Source organism: Quercus robur, chromosome 2, assembly GCF_932294415.1.
Source record: "Quercus robur chromosome 2, dhQueRobu3.1, whole genome shotgun sequence".
Taxonomy (NCBI): Eukaryota; Viridiplantae; Streptophyta; class Magnoliopsida; order Fagales; family Fagaceae; genus Quercus; species Quercus robur.
The window spans coordinates 14,104,001-14,123,137 of NC_065535.1; the positions used below are offsets into that span (position 1 = coordinate 14,104,001).

A 19,137-nucleotide genomic window follows, 5' to 3' on the forward strand; every position below is an offset into this window, starting at 1 on the left:
GATGTTTTTAAGTTAATTTTTTTTTTTATAGAGATAGAATTTAAAATTTGTAGCATCCACCCTATAATAATTACTCTTTACTATTAAACCAAGATACTATTAAAATAAAATTGGGTGTAGATAGGGGTCAAATTTGAGCAAACAAGAATAGACTTTGAGAGTTTAAATTTAATTGATGTTATTCATATTTGAAAGTTTGAATAGACATTTAATCCTTTTTTCTTTTTCTTTTTTCAGAAGAAAATGGACATATAATATTATTTGCTATACTAGGATTACTGATGTTTGAATGTGCTTAGAATCTTATTCGCACACAATATTTTCGGTCAACCATATTTTAACCAATAGAACAAAGGTGGTATTTTCTATAATGACTTTGAATTAATTAATCAAAGGTAGTACCTAGCAATAATTATATTATGTCAAAGTTTGAATGGACATTTAATCCTTTTTTTTTTTTAAGAAGAAAATGGACATATAATATTATTTGCTATACTAGGATTACTGACGTTTGAATGTACTTAGAATCTTATTTGTACACAATATTTTTGGTCAACCATATTTCAACCAATCGAACAAAGGTAGTATTTTCTATAATGGCTTTGAATTAATTAATCAAAAGGTAGTATCTAGCAATAATTATATTCTATCAAAGTTTGAATGGACATTTAATCTTTTTTTTTTTTTATAGAAGAAAATGAACATATAATATTATTTGCTATACTAGCATTACTGATGTTTGAATGTACTTAGAATCTTATTTGCACATAATATTTTCGGTCAACCATTTTTTAACCAATAGAACAAAGGTAGTATTTTCTATAATGACTTTGAATTAATTAATCAAAAGGTAGTATCTAGCAATAATTATATTCTTTGTCGTGCCTAGTGTATGTAGTCTAAACCCTACTTCTCCCATTAACTACCCATCTCAAAAAATATTCTCACTTTTAAGTTATGAGTACTGCTATAGTCACAAACTATTTTACAACATTTTTACAAATTATTGATATGGCAAATTCTTACTGATTCTCATTTGGGTTCATCACTAACATCATCTTTTCACTTACTAATAATCGTTCACCACATCATTAATTTGTAAAAAAGTTTGTAAAATAGTTTATGCCTGTAACATTACTCATAACCAAAACGCAAACAATTCCCTATCGTGATTATTGTACTGTGCCTATAAGTTTTTTGATCACTAACATGTGCTAGATGGACATTTGAAACTTTGCTATGGAGTTCAGTACAGAAGTGTTTTTGTGTTAAACTAGGTGATTTGTACCATATCACTTTAAAGATAAATCATGCTGCTCCAAACTAAGGAACAACATTTTTTACCAAAGTGTTAACAATAATCTAATTTGGACACAACTATGGATTCCACATGGATTTAAAAAGATAAGAAATGTAATATATAACCTTCAACTTCTCCATATGGAAAGCAGGGTTGATAATCTTTCTGTGTTTAGCCCATTTCTCACCCTCGTAGTATACTACTCCCATTGTAAGCAATCTAGCAAGTGGATTTGGTTTGGGCTTCTGAAAGTCACCTATCTTGGTGAAAACATCTTTGATTTGTTCAGGGCTCATAATGTATACACGGGGTCTTGGGCCAAGCCATGTAAAAGAATTCTTCCCTGCATATGTTCACGAAGGTTAGAAGAAAATCCAATATTAAAAAAAAAAAAAAAATTATGTCCATAACATTTTCACAACAAATCTTAAGTGAGGGTTTGTTATTAACTATTACTAATTGGCAAAAATAATTTCAGCTGTGTTTAAATTAGAACTAGTAACACTAGCTTTACCTCAAAAAAATTTTGGCTTCACCGCTACCAACTTAGATTCTAGTTTATAGTTTAATCAATTGATCTAGTTTTTCTGGTTTAGATTTAAGATTTTGGGCATAAGCTAATTCATAGTTGGAAGCTTTTAAACAGAAGTTACAGGACTTAAACAACCATACATATATACTTTATTGCAGTGGCAGCTCCAAGAATTTTGTTTAGAGGGGTCATTAAGAAATTTAAGTTAAAAAATTTTTAATAAAAAGAGAACTTGAATATATTAAGTTATCGACAAAAAAAAAAAAAAAAAAAAAATTAAGTTTTACAATTTCTTTCTACAAGTTTTCAAATTTTGAATTGTTACATGATAGTTCATTATGAGTATTTATTGCCAAAGTGGGTAACTATGACCATTTTATTTTGTTAAGTTTGTCTAACATTTTTATTTTTATGAAATTTTTATTATCTATTAATTTTTCATTGTTTTTATAAAAATATTTTAAACTAAATGAATAAACTTAACTCATTAGCTGTGTATTAATTATTGATACACACAACCACATTCATTCATACATAAAATAATACACTACGTGACTTAACCAATTAAATGCTTGAACAATCACTAACTTTACAATTTTTCTTCTTGAATTTTTCTGACTTTATAACAAAAAGTTATTATAACATGATAACAATACACATACATGTAATAACCCTCTCTATTTCCTAATTATTAAATTATATAAAGTTACATTATATTTATACTGTATACACAAATATCCACACACATCATTATTCGCACAAATAATATTATAACAAAAAGTAATGCACACAATTAATATTAGACTCATTCACACACATATAATATAAATTTATAATAAAGAGTGACACTTACAATTCACAAACACTTACTCATACTCTTAGAGTTGGAAATACTTGTAGTAAGAGTGTATAAGATTTAAGTTAGGGTGTGCAAAAATATTTTTAAGAATAAATTAAAATATTAAACTAACAAAAAAATATATTATAAATATATATATATATATATATATATATAAATTTTTTTTTTGGAAGTCAGGGAACCCCCTGAACAAAGGTTAGAGCCGCCCCTGCTTTATTGCTATGAATTGAGTGAGATATAATTTGTGTTTGCTGCAACAAAATCTTTAGGAAATTAAGTTTATTGTGGACATACATACCATAATGCTTCACTGTGTGATGATCAAAGGGGAGAACACGTGGCACAATATCATCAGAGAGTTCTATGGGTTCAGAACAAGCTTGCTTTATCATCATAGAGCTATCCTTCGAGTCCCCAAAGAAAAGTCTATAGGAATTGCCTACAAGACCTTGCTTTCTTAAGCACCTCTCTAAATATTTTGGTCTTAACCATACCCAATTCAAAATCATGCATGACAACGTTGTCATTATAACAAAAAGAACGGAGGTGGCAACTTTGTCCAGAGAAATTTCCATTATTTTTTTTTTCTTTGTAGAGAGAGAGCTAGAGATAGAAGAAAGTGAAGAAGAGATAAGACTGGACGTTTCTTCAACTCGTTTTTTATAGTCTTTTATTTGTTGTCAACAAGCATTCACAACTTGTCCTAAAGGACAAGGACAAAAAATAAAAGAAAATGACATAGACATGCTTAGAGCGGCAAAAAACTAATTATTTTGTTCAGTTTCTGCCACGAAAATAAGCATTATATATATATATATATATATATATATATATATATATATATATATATATACACACACACACAAACACATACACACTAGCCTCTAAACACGCCTCTAAGCACGCACATTATGCGTGCTCAGAAGCTTTAGTATTTTCTTTTTTTAATAAAGGTTAATAATTTACATATATTATAATTTAAAAATGTATATACACACACTAGCCTCTAAGCACGCACGTTGTGCGTGCTCAGAAGCTATTCTTTTTTTTTTTTTGTAAAGGTTAATAATTTGCATCTATTATAATTTATAAATGTATATTTTTATTTTTCAAACAAATAAAAATGTTAAACTTTAGAGATAAGAAGTAACTATAATTTCTTTTTTGAATGCGAAGGGAAAAAAATTATAAATTTTAAGAGTTCTCTTTTTTAATTCAAAATAAAATTTATTATTTGATATTTATGACCCTATTTCTAAATAAAATTACCCTTCATTAATGAAGGTATTTTTGAACCACATAAAAGTTCAGTTGAAAGAGGGGAATCCTCTTATATATATAGTATAGATAAAGTTATGATTTTCTATTATTTGGTTATTTCAAAAAAGTGAAAAGAAAATAGTAGAAACTATTAGAAGAAAAAGAAGATTTTAGAAATTTTTATTTTTACAAACCAAATTGATTTATTATTATTATTATTTTGTTACAAATTTCACTTATTTTCTCTTTTCTCTTAATTAGACAAGAAGATCTTCTCAAAAAATTAGACATGAAGAGATCAAGGTCTTTCAAGGGCACCTCTAATATATGGAGAGATGATACCCACATAATGCTAACTATTGTTTGGGATAACCAGTGTATCTTCATAAATATATATAAATATATATATATATATATATATATATATGTAAAAATGGTTTAGATTATAAAAATTAAAATTGAATGTTTAGGAGCATTGAAATATTATACCCAAAAAAAAAAAAAAACATAGAAGTACCATAAAATTATCATCAGAGGTCATATTAACCAAAGATTGGTTTTTTCTTTTGTTTTTGTTTTGGTAATAACTTTCCTTCCAAATGTCACCTATGTTTTTCTCCTTTTTTTTTTCTTTTTTTCTTTTTTTTTTTTTTTTTGGTGAAAAGAAGCTTCATTAAAAACTAGAAAGGAACATTAGTTTTAGGACAAATCCTGTTAAAATACATCCCATTGAGGTCATCCTCAAAAACATCAATCATGTCTACGACTCTACAAATGGACTATTAAAAGTAGAAAAATCAGCATCTAAACAAAAACTCATCCTAACAAAAATCAGCATCTAAACAAAAAATCTAGACAAAAGCTGCTTGTCATGTCTTTTGTTTTTCGCTTTTTTACTTATGCAGCTGGCGGTCATATTGATGAGCGCTTGTGGTTGCTTTTGTCTTGTGCTTCTAGTTGTTTAATTTGGTTACTTATAAATTATAATTACAATAATCGGGTAAGGGCATATTGTTCTTTCAAATCCTAAATTATTTTTTTATTTGTAATATCTTCTCTAAGTTTAAATTTAGGTAATCAATCCCCTACTTTATATATAAGCTTAGTTCATTATTCTTTCCAAAAATCCTAAGTTTTGTCATATTTAAACTTAATTTCCACAAACTTACAAGTTACAAGTCTATATATATTAATAGGCAAATTTCAAAAAAAAGTTCAATTAAAATTTGAAATTAGAATTTAATTCTGCACCACATATCTAAATTTAATTATGTGGGGACCAATTTTGAAATTGTTGTTGCTCAACCATCTATCTTCTTTCATCATAAAAAGTGCTTTGCCCTGGACTTTTTAATTCTTAGAAGGTTATGTAATCGATGATGCAACATGCATCACATGAATCATGGGTGATGTCTTTTTATTTTTTTGTGGTCACATTAAGCTAGCTCATTCTTGATTATAAACAACATTGAATATCAGATACAACTACTATCAACAATATTTTATTTTATTTTATTTTGTTGTTGTTGAGAAACCTATTAACAAATCCAATGAAAAGATGTTTTTTTTACAAAAATTTCTTGGAGCTTTATATTTGATTGTACGAAAAAACCGGTGATTTTGTTTTTGAGATCTTCTCCTGCGACAACAATTTTATATGGGCCACCACAAATATTTTGTCTCTCCTATTTTTGGCAATTGGATTGCTAAGATTCAAATTTTTCTCCCTCCTATTTTGGCAATTGGATTGCCACAATTCAAAATTTTCTCTCTTTCTTTTCAGCTAGTTGGGCAGTTGAATACATGCACAAAAATTGGGCAGTAGCAATTTCGGCAATGGTATTGTCAAAATTGCTTTTTTTCTCTCCTCCATCTGATAACATCGTTTCTTTCTTCTCTCCTACTTTTTCTCACAATTTCAGCAACATAATTTCCAATATTCACCTCTCTCCTCATGTTGTAGTACATATATCACAAATAAACTCAAATTTAAGCAATATTTAGCCAAAAGACTCTCTATAAACATTCATTTAATATTTAACAAACTATCAACTAATATAAAAACAAAAACAAAAACAAAAAAACATTATTTCTTAATACATTATAATCAGTGGCGGAGCTAGTAATTTTTTCTAAAGGCCAAACTAAATATAACAAAATTATTAGGGGTTTTTTATTTATAATTTTATATTTTTATAATTTTTTAAAAAAAAATCATGACATAATTCTTGATTAATTGGATCTTTGATCATCTTAATCAAGAATAATGTTCTAAGGAAGCAGAATGTTATTTCTTCAATTCTCATCTTTGAGCCTTTTTAGATGGTAATCCTTGACCTTTGAGCTCTTTTTATCTTAAATTATGCATCAATTGTCAATAATTTTCCCTTAAAATTACTCATATTTTGATATTTGAATATTGAATTTTATACACTAGTTATATATCCATTTAAAAAATATATAAATAATAAACTGTATACAATCAATCAAGCAATATAAATTCACATAAAAAAACTAAATATAAAATAAATTAATATGATAGGGGCAAAGTGATAGAGATCTAGAGAGAGAGACCAGCGTCAATTGATTTGTGAACAGAGTTGATGCAAGTCACCAAATGGAGGCTAAAAGCAGCTGGCAGTTTTTTTTTTTTTTTTTTTTTTTTTTTTTTTTTTTTTTTTTTTTTTTAACGACAAATTTTTTTTAAAGCAATACGGCGTTTTTTTTTTTTTTTTTTTTGGTCTTATTATTTTTTTCATTAGGAGGACTGGAGGAGTACTTCTAATTGGAACTTGGAAGAGGATTCTTGAATAACAAAGAATTTGTTTGTCATTTTTATTATTATATTTTCCTTTTTGGATATTTTGTTTTTCCTTTTTGGGATATTATTGATATGGGAATTTGTTAAATGTTGCTCTATATAATTTTGTTCAAAGAGAATTAATTGAACCAAGAATATCTTTTACTGTCTAAACTTATTCTTAAGTTTGGTTGTGAATTGTAACATTAGAATATAACTTAAGATATATATTTAGGAAATATTTTATTTATAAAATTATATTTTTTAAATATTTAAAAAAAAAATTGATAGAGAGGTAAGTTATTTTTTATGGTTTTTTATTTTTATAATTGTTACATGTATATGGAAAGTTTATTTATTTGGAAATATATTAATTTTAAAAATTATTGCACCTACTAAGGAATAGCTATTACAACCCTTTTAGAGCATTTACATCCAAAGATGTAAAAAAAATACCTATTTTACATCCTCAAACACTACTTTATCTATTTTACCAACCCATTCAACAATACACCTAACATCTCAATTCTTATTTTTACATACAATCCAATAAAATAATATAAACTACAAAATCAAATAATATAAAATACTCTTCTCTTTCTTTCCTTCCGGTCTCTTTTTCTCTTCACCCACAACCTCAAATATAACCAACCACCACACCCACAAACAAAACTAGCCACCTCCACCACAATTAAAATCAACCTCCAACGCCACCACAATCAATATCGATCCAAAAATCAATCCCATAGCACCAAAAAAAAAAAAAAAAAAAAAAAACACTAAACTAAACTAAACCACAGTAGCCACCACTGCCAAATCCATACCCACAAACCCAAATAAAAATAAAATCAAAACCACAACCCACAACCCACAACAACCAACCACCAACCACAAAAAACAAAGTAACCACCACTACCAAACCCACCGCCGCTGCACACACCCCACCACCATCATCACCGAAAATACAAACAAAAACCCAAATCCAAACACACAAAATCCACCGTGAAACCCACAAAACCCATAATCCAAACCTAGAAAAAAAACCACAATCGGAGATGGGAGGAAGGCAAAGATAAGTGAGAGGGAGGAAAAGGAGAGTGAGAGGGGCAAAGATGAGAGAAGGAGGTGCAGGAGAGTGAGAGAGGCGGAGATAAGAGGGAGGCTGAGATGGAGAGAGGAGTGATAGAGGTGAGAGAGGGAGAGGTAGATGGTTTGAGAGGAGGAGAGAGTGTGTGAGGAGAGAGAAGATAATAAAATATAGTATTTTGGTTTTTACAACTTGCTACAATAGATTGTATATTTGAAAACCAATTGTTCACGGTTGCTTAAAAAAATAGCAATTTATACTCGAATAAGCTTGATTCTTGGAGTGTTGGTTGGTAAAATAGCAACTAGAGGGTTTTTACACCCTCCTTACTCCCAATGCTAATGTTCTTAAAGAGGAATAGTTATTTTTCATTTTAAAGATTAGTTATTCATAGGAATAACTATGAATAGCTAAACCATAACTATTAATAAAAACATAAACAAACTAAAGAATAGCTAAAAATCATAGGAATAACTATTACGTTACAATGCCTATTACAGTCTACCAAACATGTCTTTAGGAATATACGAGTATTGTTAATAGAAATTTTAAAAAGTTGGGGGGGGGGGGGGGGGGAGGGGGGGGGGCATGGCCCCCCTCTAGCTCCACCTATGCGCTGACTCACCAGGACGGAGGTGTAACAAGTCAACCACTTCCCATAGACATTCTAGTATGTATTTCTCTTTGATAATAGTTTAATTTTGCATATTTATATTATTATTAGAAGCATTATCATACTTATTTTGAGTTAATTCATGCATTTTATATTTGGTTTTGGAATAATGTTGAATAATTAATTTTGTGCTTAATTGAATTTTAATGCATGAATTTGCCTTCAGTAGGAGAATGAGATTAAATAAGTGAATTTGTACAAAGAAGAAGGCTGATAGACTTTACTTTTATAAGGGTCATAATGAAAGTCAAAGTAGGCCAACCTAATGAAATTTGAGTCCAATTGGAGCAAGGAATCAAAGGAAATTTGCACCAAATCCAAGTCCAATTCATACTAGGATTCCAACTTGTGTACCAGTTATTATCTTGGACATAACTTTCAGCTTAGATGTCCAATCAAGATAATTCAAGTTGGGATGGAAATTTAACTTAAAGGGCTACAACTTTGTAGTTTACCAAAATTCCAAATTCTAACGTTAAACAGGCCAAAAACTTCGGTTAAATGAAACCTAAAAACCTGTGATTTTCTCCAAACGAGAATTCAACTTGTAGTAGGATTCCTTGATCTGTTTAAAGGCTCTTTAGGGAAAAATTTGGAGGAGAGCTGCCATAGAACGTAATTTAGGTTTTCTTAAAGTTTCTTTACAATTTTTAGAGTTTTATTTGTGTTATGGCTTGCTAGAAGCCTTGCTAAGGCAAGGGATGAAACCCAACCTTTTATTGGCATATTCTTAACAATTATTTTTATGATTTTAATGCTTATGTTATTATGTTTTTTGATTGATTTACTCATCTAGAAAAGTGTTTAGTTCTGTATAATTTTTTGATTTATCGTAGACTCCAAGCAAGTTAAGGCCTTGTTTGGATTTTTTTTTTTTTTTTTTTTTTTGATCATTCATCACTCCTACTCAATTTCTGTCACTCATCACTTTTCACTTAAAACACCCCACCCCATTTGGCACCATCACTCACTTGTCATCACTCAATATTTTTCAACTATTTGTGGGCCACATACCTGTAACTTGGTGCAGCTTTTACTTTTTGTTTTTTTTCCTTCAACCCCCAGTACCCAAACTCACAGAACCCAGTAAAAGAAAAAAAAAAACAGCCAATGGAGACCAGTGAAAGAAGAAGAAAAAAAAAAGAAAAAGAGAAAAAGAAAGAAAGAACTCAGCCAATGGAGACCAAAAATATTATGTAATGAAGAACAAAAAAGCGAACTAACAAGAGCGAAAAGGAAGAAAAAAGAAAAGAAGAAAGAACAACTGAAGAACAGTGGAGAAGAAAGAAAAAAAAATGGTCAAAAGTTGCGGCTAACCTGACTAGTGGATCCCTCCATGTGTATTTAATTACCAAAATGCCATTGGAAACAAAGTTATAGAAACTGAAAACACCTAAAATGTATTTTCAGTTTCCATAATTCATCACTCAAAAATCAGAAAATTGAGTGATGGAAACAGAGTTATGAAAAACCAAATAGACTTCTCAACTATGGGTCCCACCATTTTTGAGTTATGAGTAATGGAAACAGATTTATGAGTTATGAAAACACAAAATCCAAACACCCCCTAAATGCTTAGTATTCCCTATACTGCAACTTAAATAATGCTCCCAAGTGCAAGATTGTCGCGAAGTAATAACTTGGTAAATTCGAGGTTGAATCCACAAAGAAAAGGGAATTGATTAGCAAACCACAAGAGAACAAAACTAAAACAATAAAATTTAATTGAAGAGATTTTAATGGTTTAGTAAAGGTAATTTAAATTGAGAGAAAATAACAATATATTAAGGTGTCAAGGTTTAGGGATCCACACACAACACATTTATTGGTAGTCTTAACAATGTTTATTTTATAACTTTGTTAGGACATATGTGGAACTTGTTAGAACATATGTCATGTAGTTTTGGTTAATCCTTTGACAAAATGCACTTTACTTGTATTTGGGTAGATCTAGGATGTGTTTAATACTTCAAGGAACAAGAATTCAAGTCTAGAATTTAAGCCATGCTTGTTGGTCTAAGAAACAAGTGAAGAAGTGTTGTTCATTAAATCTCGACAGATAGCTCGACAGATAAATCTATCGAGATTTAATGTTTAATTCTCGACAACTCTCGACAGAAGCTATATCTATCTAGAATTACGAAATTCAGATTTCCATATCTCTTTTTAACGCATATCCAAGCTATTTGTGTATGGTTTCTTTTCTCACAATCCTAGAAATATATAAGAAATATTTTAAGGGCTGCCAAAGGTGATGCAACTTGATACAAAGTGATTATTCACTCAAATTGTGACCGGAGACAATTTGCCCTAGTTCATCTTTCTCTTGAAGAAGCTGCTGCGTCTTTGCGCCAAGAGTTTTGTAACCAAGGAGTTTCTTGATCTTCATCATCTAGATGAACTGAAGAACTTTGCAGTTGTGAGAGTGTTTTTTTCTTTAGCACACAGGCCCAAGGATCCTGGGCCAAATAGTTGTGTTTTGGTGGACTGGGCTTGGTTCACCGCAGCTAAATGGGGGCTGATTACGAACCAAGTTGTGCGCAAGTCACATAAATCTCCTCAAGGCAAAAATGCGATTCCTCCCCGGGCGTACTGTCGTGGGATCCCGGGGCGTATTAGGCCTGTAAGAACCCAGAATCTCTGGTTCTGTGCACTATACAATCTTTCTCCATGCTTGTTATGCAATGGAGTTTTGTCCTTTCTTTTTACCTCTATAGGTCCTACACAAGAACAACTATACAAGGCACATATCTTCAAATAATTGTTAGTTTCTTAGATTAAGATATATATATATATTAATACATATACATATATGTAAATGAATTTCATAAGAATGATTCAGCCACGAGGATCCTGGCCCCAATTCTCACAGACTTATGCTTTTGCACAAGACTTGTGGGATTTGGAACTCAAGTCTGAGTGGCTTTGCTTGGGCAGGGACTCAACTTTACAAGCAAGAATATATATGTATTGAGCAGCAAGAAGCAGTAAAGAAATATGCAAAGTAATTGTTAGAAATTCTCAAATCAATATGAGATATTTCATTATTTTTCTTGATTGTGGATTACAAATGTGCTCACTAAGACGTGATACAAGGTTCAAATAAGCTCAAAAATTACAGACTTTGATGGCTATTCAAGCCTCTAAGACTTGCAAAGTTTGAATCCTTTTGAATCCAAGTATGTGCTATAGTGGCTGTTTCTGGGATACCGAGAGACATTCCTCTGTTTTTCTTAAATTTTACAGAGTTCTAATGACTCTATTATGATATTCTTCCTACTGAAAATCCTCTCCCTTCAACATGGGTTTTCTCTTCCTTTTATAGCGTGTTTTCTAGGGCTCCATGGTACTAGTGATTTCTCTGTTTTGCCCCTCAGAGCTCGTGCTGTGACAGTTGCTTAAGGGCTGGTCTCTTCCCTTTTTTCTCATAGTTTTCATCTTTTATTGCTGTTTCTCTAAAAGTCATTTGCTGACTTTCCATTCCGGGGCGTCCTCAGCAATTAGCCTTCAATCTCTCTTCTTTCAAGGTTTCTCATTTTTCAGACTTAGCTGTCGGTGTTATTTCCTTGTTGTCATTATTCCCAAATAGTTGGAATCTTTTACTGCTGGGTTAAAAGTTCTCTTCCAGTTGCTTCTACGTATGATTTTCTCATTCTTGGTTCCTTGTGGTACAGCTCCTTTGTTCATGAATGTTTGCTTTATACTTTCTGATTCTTTGCTGCACCAGTGGGTACTTGAGAATGACATCTCTGTTCGTCATTTCTTGTATTTCGTGGTACCTTTCTTGAGTTGTCTCAATCCTACAGTAGCTGTCCTGCATTACCTGAGGATCCCGGGCGTCTGGCAGCCTCTGGGTATCCCGGCCCTCTGGCAGCCTCTGGGTATCCCGGCCCAGTTCTTTCACTGAATTTTGCTGGACTTTTTAATGACCTTTTTGCTGGAAATCTGAACATAAATAGGGCCTTAATGTTGATTCTTCTTGCTGCTTGAATTGGGCCTTCTTTACTTTTCATGGAATGGGCATTCTTGTGAAATTTTGGCCTTCAACAGCAGTCAACATCTTTCTCAAGTTGGTGTGCTAGTCACATATTGGGATCCGTGCATCAATTAGTTAGTCACGTACTTGGAGCCGTGCATTGAAAGAGAAGATTTTCACTACATTGCAAGTCCAATTGGGTATTGGGGTAAGGGTTCAACTATAGGTTGGTATTAGGTACTGGGATTCCTTTTACTTGTAACCGCTTGTTTTGATAATAGTGGATTCTTGGGAGTTGTGACCTTAAATTCACCTGATGGGGTTTTGCCTCGATGGTTTTCCCCATTCGTAAACAAATCACCTGTATCAAATTTATTTTCCGCTGCATTTAACTTAGTTAGTGATTTGTTTATGCTACCATGCTTATTGCATGTAATTGAATCTAATTAATTTCACTTGGCTAATTAATTTGATTAAGTTATCAAAGGGGTCAATACATTCTTGGCCTATCAAATTTAACTAAAATTCATACGAGGGATGATCTTAGTCGAATGATTTAACAATAGGAACTCAAGAATTAATTTTCTAAGGTTGTTTTATGAAATTGATTGATTTTAGGCAAAACAAAATTAATGAATTAATTCACAGGGAATACTAAGCATTTAACGTTCTCGGAGTCTACAATAAATCAAAAAATTATACAAAACTAAAAAATTTTCTAGATGAGTAAATCAATCAAAAACATAATAACATAATCATTAAAACCATAAAATAATTGTTAAGAACATACCAATAAACAGTTGGGTTTCACCCCTTGCCTTAGCAAGGCTTCTAGCAAGTTATAACACAAATAAAACTCTAAAAATTGTATAAAAAAAATTAAGAAAATCTAAATTACTTTCTACGGCAGCTCCCATCTGAATTTTTCCCTAAAGAGCCTTTAAATAGGTGAAGGAATTCTATTACAAGTTGAATTCCCGTTGGGAGAAAATCTCAAGTTTTTAGGCTTCAATTCACCAACAGTTTTTGCCCCTTTAACTTCCTAATTTGGAATTTTGGTAAAATACAAAGTTTTATCCCTTTAAGTTAAATTTCAAGCCCAACTTGAATCATCTCGATTGGATATCCGAGCCCAAAGTTATGCCCAAAATACTAACTAGTGTGCAGGCTAGAATCCTAATCCGAATTGAACTTAGATTTGGTGCAAATTTCCTTTGATTCCTTGCTCCAATTGGACTTAAATTTTATTAGCGTTCTTCTTTGCACAAATCCATTTATTTAATTCCATTCTCCTACAAAAGACAAATTCACGTATTAAAATTCAATAAAGTACAGAATTTATTATTCAGTATTATTCCAAAATCAAATATAAAATGCATGAATTAACTCAAAATCAGTATGATAATGTTTTATAATAATGATATAAATATGCAAAATTAAGCTATTATCACCTTGTGAACTAATTCACTAGTTTTGCTTTGCCTAAAATCAATCAATTTCATGAAACTACCTTAGACAATTAATTCTTGAGTTCTTATTGTTAAATCATCCAACTAAGATCACCATTCATATGAATTTTAGTTGAGTTATAAAATAAATATTGTTAAGACTACCAATAGATGTGCTATGTATGGATCCCAAAACCTTAATATATTCTTATTTCATCTCATTCAAAATTACCTTCACCAAACTATCAAAATTTCTCTTCAACATAATTTTATTGTTTTGGTTATTTTCTCTAGTGGTTTGCTAATCAATTCTCTTCTCCCTGTGGATTTAACCTCAAACTTATCGAGTTATTATTTCGTGATTCCTGCACTTGGGAGCATTAAGTCGTAGCACTCTTCTTTTTCTTTTTCTTTCGTTTCTCAACATTATTTGTTTTTTGGCTTCAAAAATTTTTAAGTTTCAAAAGCCCGATACACATTAATGAGTTACTTCCCTCCATCTAGCTAGATATGCCACATTGAGATGCCAATCTGGAAAACAAAATTGAAAGAGCAACACACAAGTGGGGATGACGAAAATTTCTTGCCCTGCCTAAAAGCATTCACATCAATTTCCTCAAATATTTAGTTAATCTAATACAAAAAACTCTACTTTTGCTAGTTTAGGTATCTATTATTTTCATACACATACATCAACATCAATACTTTATCAACATTGAAATTTAATGTAGCGAGGATAGAGGGTCACTACATGTAGAGATGAGACTATCCTCTTCAAAAATTTTAATTAATTTAGTAAGGCTGATGCACGCTTGTTTTGGTTGAGTTTAGATAATTTTTTGCTAAAATATTTAATTAGTGAGACTGATGTGAATGCGCTAATCCACCCTTCCACATGCAAGTTTTGCTCGCCCCATCCTATCTTGGTTACACAGCTCTAAATGTGTAAATGCTAAATATATATGTATGTGTGTATATATACTAATATTTAATATATATTTAAATTATTTATATATATATATATATATATATATATATATATATAATATCTTTTCATTCATATCCTATTTGATGAAACACAAACTCGTCAGTAAGAGTGGGCAGATGGAATCCCTTGTGGTGTGCGAGGGTATGCTCGATGAGGGTCACCGGTGTGGTGCCTGCCACAACGTCTCCGATGCCAAAGTTAGGATAATGACTAAATAAAGTAAAGAATCAGAATATGTTCTCAAAGTGCCAGTGTATGTCATCCCTTCTATTGACTGTATGAGAGCTTTATACCTGCGGCCTTAGGGGCTAGCCGTTGGGGTTGTTAATGCTTTCTCAAGTAACGCCTCTGGTCCAATAATGAGACTTTTAAGAGGTTCCCAACGGTCTGCTTGGTTGATTTCGTAACTGCTCAGGTCATTCATTGACTGCATTGAATGACCCCTTGCCTTCGTCAGTGATGATAGCTTTCTTCGTTGTTCCTGATGACTTCGTCAAGGATGCTTCCTTCGTCATTAATGTTATCTTCGTCAGTGGGATGTAGCATCGTCATTCCCATCAACTGCCCCCCAGGTTCTGGGGTCGTCGGTGACGTGTCATGACGATCACGGAAGATGAAAAGTTTTCTTGTGACTCTTGGGGTTTCGTTCCGCATTTAATGCCTAGTGGCGGCGCTTCATGCAACGTGGCCACGTGGCGCATGATGATCAGTGGAATTAATGGTTGTGACCCTTGGGTTTCCCGCTGGTTTTTCAATCGTTTTTTGGCCTAAGTTTAAAACTTCTCCTCTTTTAATTTTTCTTTTACTTTTTAGAGAGCAAAACAGAAAAATACCAGTGATACTCTGATCGTTTCTTTTTCTTGAGACTCCCTTTTCTTCAAATCATCTGCGCTGCGCTTTTGGTGTTCCGCCATTGGAGGTACGTTTCTCCTCACTGGTTTTTCCTTTATTTTTCCTTTTTTCTTTACTGCAGTGTAGTTTCTGATTCTTTGTTTTGCTTTCCTTTTTCTTCTTTTGTTGGTCTCTGTTTTTCTGGGGATTTAGCTTGTATTGCTTTTCTTTGCCCTCCGATTTCCATGGTTGATAGTTTGGAGGTTAGGATAGCTTGCCCATCGATCTCATTTCTTTTTGCGCGTCTAGGGGGGTCCTTGGGTACTTACCCATTTTTAGAAAATTTTGTGTTTGAGGGCAATTGTCTGAGCGTGGTTTTGGGCGACTTGTTGCCTTTGCTCCGTCAATCGCTTAATTGGTTCGAGGGTTTAGCAAGGAGAGAATTGATGTCTGAGGTTAGGTATAGTGATCTCGAGACTGTGTTGTCGTCTAGTGGCGACCCAGCGGAAGGGGATACAGCCGTCTCTGGTCCTCGGGAGGTTAGGGCTTTTTACGCCCTCAGGGAGGTCTGTGGTTTGGACGCCGAAACTGTGAATAGGTTCAAGGATAGGTTCCAGTTTCCGGCTAGGGTTTGTGTCCGTCTGCCTAGGGACGAAGATAGGGCCTGTCACTTTTTTCCAAGCGAAGTATGCTTTTATGAGTCAACTTTCTCCTGCGGGCTTAGATTCCCCGTCCACCCGTTCCTGATGGAACTTTTGGCTTACTTCGGTATTGCTCCCGGGCAGCTCATGCCTAACTCGTGGAGGATCGTGATAAACTGTATGCAAATATGGTTGGCCTCCAACGGGGATATGATCAGGATGGGTGAGCTCACCTATCTATATCGTTTGAAAGAGTCCAAGGAGTGAGGGTATTATGAGTTAGTCCCTTGGGAGAGAAAGACAAGGATTGTCAAGGGCTTACCCTCGTCCTTCAGGTATTGGAAGTCGCACTTTTTCTTTGTGTCTGGGGACGACTTCAAGACTCAATCCAACAGTGATTGGGGTGATATCCCGAGGTTGCTCCGTCGGTGGGGAACCCCGACCTTAGGTGCATCAGTATTTCTCCCCGCCGTTTAATTTTGCCACCTTTGAGGCTCTAGTCTTGCTAACTCCTTAGTTTCTTTGTTTGGTATAGTTAAGAGACGGCCTGGGCTTAAGAGCCTGTATAAGGAACGCATCGAGACTGCAATCGGGTACGTTGAGACAATTGAGAGCTGGGACGAACTGGTTGACCCCCGGTCCCTTGCATTTTACAACCTCGGCCCTGACCCGTCTCCTTACGTTCTTCGTCAAATCAATATTAAAGGCAAAAAAAGTAAGTATTATCCTCGTTAGTGCTGATTTTTCTTATGTGCACTTAGGCATTCTTGATAAGCGTTTTCTTCTTGCAGAGATGACGACAAAATTTAACAAGGACATGTACGCGAAAATGAGATCCAAAAAGGACGAACCGCTGTCCAATCTGGGGAAGAAGACTGTGCGTGTGACCGGGAAGGGCCCTGCTCCCACTCCCCTTAATACCATTCCTCCCATAGCTTCAGAGACGTCGAGGACTGCCTCTCCGACCACGTCAATAGAGGAGATCGTTGCTCCCGGCTCCAAAAGGCCGCGCGTGGCTGGCAAAGGAAAGGAGAAGGAGAAGGCTGATACCTGTTTGTCCACAATATGGGATGACGAAAGGTTGGCTGTGGACAGGGCTCACGAGGTTGTTACTCCAGTGGACTTGAGGGCTCTTTCCGACATGTCTTTGAACGATGTCGCCTCTCGTCATGTTCACAAACTCGTCCAGGTACAGAGTTCTCCTTACACATTTCGCCCTTTTTTTTTTTTTTTTTTTTACTGACAACTCTATAATTTCTTCTAAGTGTTGGGAGAGAGCCTCCATATTACCACCGAATATCTCACTCAAGAGGCCAAGGTGGCATCTCTGACAACCCGGATGGAGGCCTTGGAGAAAGAGAACTCTGACCTGAAGAAGAACCTGATTGCCTCCATGGACGAGGCAACTTCATTGAAGGAGAAGGTCAAAGTGCTGGATGACGACCTCAGGGTTGAACGCAAGTTGACTCAAGAGAAGGATGAGCAGCTTCTTTCAGCCAAAGAAAAACTTGTCACCATTGCTGCCAGATCTATGGAGGCCTTCCAGACCACTGACGAGTACAATACCGTACTCTTCAGTTGGTATTTTAAAGGTTTCGAGCTTCTCAGGAGGTATCTTGTCAAGCATCCTTCTGGGGTCAACATGGAGAGCTTGGATCTGGAAGCGGTGGACAAGGAGATGGCTCTGGACGAAGCTGCTCAGTCTTCTGCCCCTGATGGTGATGTTCCAGAGCCTGCCACTGACGCACCTGCTGGTGAAGATGCTGCTGCTGATGCCTGACCTTGACACTTAGGAAAATTTTTCCTTTTGTTTTATTTTCGGTGGATGCCCGTCTTGTTTTGGGCCTTTTCCTCTCCTTTTTTTTTTGTAAATCTAATTCCAGAACAATCACTTATTTTGAAGACAATGTTAATTGCCCAGTGGTTATGGGTTTAAATGAAGCATACTTACTTTTTTCAGCAACTGTTTTTGTTTTATACTCGTTCATATTTTTTGTACCTTGCGCTATGTTTGTTCGTCAACAATCTGTTAACTGATTGTTTTGATGATCTTGAACGCATTTTGAGTGTTGTTTTGATTCGATGGACAGTTCTTCCCTTTTCCCCTTTCTTTGTGTGAATTCGTCAAACGGGCTCTTGCCAATTGCACTTGCTAGTGGTTGTACCTGTAGTAACTTATGTCCATCCAAGCAGAACCTTGTCACTTAGTCGTTTTATCACCTTTCTGGCTTTTGTGTCCGCTACAAGGTTCGTCAATAACTTACATCCGTCAAGGCGGAATCTTGTCACTTTAACTTTTTATACCCATTGGGTTATCGTCAGTAACTTACATCCGTCAAGGCGGAATCTTGTTACTTAGTTATTTATACCCATTAGGTTGGTCGTCAGTAACTTACATCCGTCAAGGCGGAATCTTATTACTTAGTGATTCATACCCATTAGTGTGGTCGTCAGTAACTTACATCCGTCAGGGTGGAATCTTGTTACTTAGTTATTCATGGGCCTTATAATTAACTACAACTACCTGCACAAAGACATCAAAGGAATAATTCTTTCATTAATTTCAAGGACAAATGCATTCGTCTATTACATTTACTCGTGGTACTTCTTCAAATGCTCAATGTTCCATGGTCGAGGGAGCCTTTGTCCGTCCATGGTTTCCAGGTGGTAACTCCCTTGCCTTGAGTAGTGAATGACGCGGTAAGGCCCTTCCCATGTAGGGCCCAATTTTCCTTGAGTAGG

At 34.0% G+C, this 19,137-nt stretch overlaps 1 protein-coding gene across 3 annotated transcripts in view; it reads right to left on the reverse strand.

The window, feature by feature from the left end:
* Positions 1–19,137, reverse strand: part of LOC126712501 (cytochrome P450 72A397-like) — a 76,538-nt gene that overhangs the window by 17,803 nt on the left and 39,598 nt on the right. Inside the window, exons 1-2 of one of the 3 annotated variants that reach the window (XM_050411845.1) lie at positions 2,990–3,322; positions 1,426–1,643 (exon numbers count right to left, since the gene is read on the reverse strand). In XM_050411845.1, the coding sequence (XP_050267802.1) occupies positions 1,426–1,643; positions 2,990–3,266 (495 nt within the window). In that variant the 5' untranslated portion in view covers positions 3,267–3,322. Of the gene's footprint in view, positions 1–1,425; positions 1,644–2,989; positions 3,329–19,137 lie in introns of those variants that run through there. The other 2 variants (XM_050411847.1, XM_050411846.1) reach the window with 2 other exon arrangements.